The sequence below is a fragment of the Meriones unguiculatus genome, chromosome 5, assembly GCF_030254825.1.
Source record: "Meriones unguiculatus strain TT.TT164.6M chromosome 5, Bangor_MerUng_6.1, whole genome shotgun sequence".
Taxonomy (NCBI): Eukaryota; Metazoa; Chordata; class Mammalia; order Rodentia; family Muridae; genus Meriones; species Meriones unguiculatus.
Genome location: NC_083353.1, coordinates 15,102,100 through 15,106,150, shown reverse-complemented (window position 1 = coordinate 15,106,150; position 4,051 = coordinate 15,102,100). Strand labels below are relative to the sequence as shown.

The window sequence follows — 4,051 nt, the reverse complement described above, 5'->3', positions numbered from 1 at the left end:
TTCTTAATCTAAACTAATAATCTCATGATTCTGTATTCTTTGTAAATGATTTGAAATTCTATCAAATTTTATACAGATTCATTATATCATAAAGGCTTAACATGGACATATCTAAAGCCAACAAGACACTGTGACCTTCACTGATGCTTATTTGGTTGTACTGAATCCTCTTAGTGCAATGCCACAACTTTTAAATCCCTTCAGTTAGCTTCTCACTTTTTAACAATAAGCACCTGTGTTGCAAACACAATGGCAGAATGGAGGCCATCACTTTATTAACTTTCTACTGAAGGTTGAAACAATTAGTCATGCATAACAGATCTCAGGCAGAAGGGGGAAGTGTGCAGGCCCAGGGCTGTTTGTGTTGCAAGCAGCTGGTGAGACTCTCAAGGAGGTTTGTGTTGGAGGCTAAAGCACTGTGGGAGGATAGTCGTAATACTGCTGACAGTAATAAACTGCCAGGTCTTCAGCCTGCACATTGCTGATGCTGAGAGTATAATCTGTCCCAGATCCACTGCCTGTGAAGCGATCAGGGACCCCAGAGGGGCGAGTGGATGCACCATATATTAGCAGTTTAGGAGGCTGCCCTGGTTTCTGCTGGTACCAAGCTACAATATTATACACATTCTGACTGGACTTGCACCCTAGAGTGATCCTATCTCCGACAGATGTTGACATGACTTTGGGAGACTGGGTCATCACAATGTTCCCCTCAGCACCTGCAACCAGAAATAGAAAATGAGTATACACATGTGCGCACAAAGAGTTCCTGATACAATGTTGGGATCAAAATGCCTTTTCTAATGGAATGGATACCTATAGTAAATAGCTGTTTCTCTAAAAATGAATTTTTTGATCATATTTCAATACTCTTTAGTATCTCACCGGACATCCAGAGGAGCAGGAGTATGAAGACCTGCCTGTGTGACTCCATCTTGCTGCCCCTGCTTGTCTGAAGCATTTCAATTGTCACTGCAAAGGCTGGTTTATAAAATATGGGCAGCTGGGCTGGCGTTTAGGGACCTATGCAAAGTCGTCACCAAATGAGAAAGTAAATAGCCTGGGCACTGAGTTGTGAGAGAATGCAGGATAAATCTACAGCCAAAAATATCATCAAAGCAAGTAAGCAAGCACTGGGGCAAAAAGTCAACATAGAAGCTCAAGGACCAACTTTAGAGCTCTCAAATCAAAATATCAAGATGTACTCATGAGAGACTTTCATTACAAAATCAAAACCCTTTATAGCAAATGAATTTTACAGAAGTAATACTAGAAAAACTTTTGATTACAATCCTGAGGAAACAATAAATATCCTGAAGAAAAAAAGAAAAGAAAAGCAGATAAAACTGTGGAACAGAGAAGAGGAGGTAAGAGAAAGGAAAGAAGGAAGATGATGGCAGAAGTAGAAGGAATTCTGGATAGGGAAAGGATGGGAAACGTGAAGAGAAGAGAAGAAATTGAGAAGATAAAGAAGGATAACCATTAAAACAGAAAGCTTTGGGGGTAGAGTGCCAGATCAGTGGTTAAGAGCATTTGTTTCTCTTGTTTCTGGGTCTCTAACTTGAGAGCAGATAAAATTTAGAGTAGTTTTTGATCTATGAAAAAGAGGCAGTGGTGGACATATGTCTTGCCAAACATCTATTACATGTAGTCCCTCATTTTTAAATACTATATTTTAAACATGATTCCATAAGCATGAACACAATTGTTATGTGATTGTAGAAGGGGAACTCGGTGAGGGAAGGAAACCTGTGGTAAATGAAACATGGAACAGAGAGAAAGAGTGTGTCTTATTCACAGTTACTATTGCTATGATAAAACATCATGACAAAAAGCAACTTAAAAGTATGGGAAATGTATTCTTACACTTCCAGGTAACAGTCCACCACTGAGGGAAGTCAGGGCTGGGATTCAAACAGAGAAGGAACCCAGAGGCAACAGCTGAGGAGAGGCCATTGAGGGAGTGCTGCTTATGGATTCCTCCTCATTGCTTGCTCAGGTTGCTCTGTTGTGGAACCCAGGATCACCATCAGTTGCTGGCATCGCCTACAATGGACTAGATCTTCCCCAATCAATCGCTAATTAACAAAATTCCTACAGGCTTGCCTAACGCCCAGTAGTACTAAGGCAATTTCTCAATTAAGATTTCTCCTTTTCAGATGTTTCAGGTTTATGTCAATTTGACAGAAAATGTCATTAGTATTGGGTATAACTATGGTTGTAGAGCATAATCTGGAAAGAATATTGTTTCCACAAAGTTCAATGTTATGTGTAATGAGTATAGGCCAGTACAGATAATTTTTCAACAAGGAGAGGATGACAAGCAGGGTAAGTAGACGGGTGCTCTCTGGGGCTCTGCTGCAATCCATGAGTGTTCTCTCCATATGCAGAATGCATGAAGACGGTTGGATTTAGACAGATGACTATACACCAGTTTCATTGTTTACTTATTCAGAGTCTGCCAAAAATTTGATGTATTCCTGCCTAGCTCAAGTGTACATGTATGTAAAATAATTCCTTGTGATTTCTGGGAGTACTTTCAGTTTTTTTTGTTTTGTTTTGTTTTTTTTGTTTGTTTTTTTTTTCTCCCTGCTTCCCCCAGTCTCCACCTGCTGCAAGGCCCTCCTGGCTGGCATTCCCAGCACCCTCCCCTGAACCCTCCACTCAGGGGCTGGGCTGCTCTTCCCCTTGCTGCCCTTTCCTATACAATCCATGCATTTCGGTGCCTGCTGTCTTTGTGCCTCTGGGTCTCCTGGTTGCCTCACTGGCTCTCCCTGCCCCTCCTCTCCCCCTCTCCTCACATGACTTGGCTCAGCCTGGTCACGTCCACTCTGGACTCTCCCAGATGCCCCTGCTTCTGGCTATGTTCTGCTTCACATCTACAATAAACCTTCTCCACCACAGCGAGATGCAGCCATGTCCTTTCCTCATCCTTCCTTTTTTTTTTTCTTTCCAACTGGTGCTGAAACCCAGGGAAAGGCATATTCTTTCATTTTTATTTTTTTTCATACACTCTGTGTATGGAAATTTATATTTTTTCTTTATTAATTACACTTTACTCACGTTGTATTCCCCCCGTGGTTTTCTTCCTCCTCCCATCCCAATCCCTCCCTTCCTCCACCCTCTGCCTGCATGCCCCTCCCCAAGTCCACTGTTAGGGGAGGACTTATTTCCCTTCCTTCTAGTCAATTAGGTCTCATCAGGAGTGGCTGCCTTGTCTTCTTCTGTGGCCTGGTAATGCTGCTTTCCCCTCATGGGGAGGAAATTAAAGAGCAGGCCAATCAGTTCATGTCAGAGACAGTCCCTGTTCCTATAGCAATGGAACCCACTTGGATACTGAACTGTCATGGGCTACATCTGTGCATGGGGTCTTGGATTATCTCCATTCATAGTCCTTGATTGGAATAGCAGTCTTAGGAAAGACCCCTGTGCTCAGATTTTTTTGGTTCTGTTGCTCTCTTTATGGAGTTCTGTCTTCTCCAGATCTTAACTATTTCCCACTTCTTTCCTAAGATTCCCTGCATTCTGCCCAAAGGTTGCCCATAAGTCTCAGTATCTACATTGATAGTCTGCAGGGCAGAGATTTTCAGAGCTCCTCTGTGTCAGGCTCCTGACTTGTTGCCTCTTTTCTCCTTCTGATGTCCATCCTCTTTGCCTTTCTGGATAGGAATTGAGCAGTTTAGCAAGAGTCCTCCACTTGATTAGTTTCTTTAGGTGTACAGATTTTAGTAGGTTTATCCTATATTAAATGTCTATATGAGTGAGTATATACCATGTGCATCTTTCAGTTTCTGGGATAGCACACTCAGGATGGTTTTCCAGATCCAACCACTTACTTGCAAATTTCATGATTTCCTTGTTAGTTATTGCTGAGTAATATTTCATTGTGTAGCTATACCACAATTTGGGCATCCATTCCTCCACTGAGGGGTATCTCAGCTGTTTCCAGCTTCTGGCTATTACAAATAAGGCTGCTACAAACATGGTTGAGCAAATGTCCTTATTGTGTACTTGAGAATTTTTTGGATATATGCCTAGGAGTGGTATAGCT

At 42.0% G+C, this 4,051-nt stretch overlaps 1 gene segment (V, D, J or C); it reads right to left on the bottom strand.

The window, feature by feature from the left end:
* Positions 1 to 408: 408 nt before the first annotated feature.
* Positions 409 to 1,020, bottom strand: LOC110541288 (immunoglobulin kappa variable 4-1-like). The segment is given in 2 exon segments: positions 409 to 719; positions 886 to 1,020. Coding segments are annotated over 2 exon segments (387 nt in total).
* Positions 1,021 to 4,051: the final 3,031 nt, after the last annotated feature.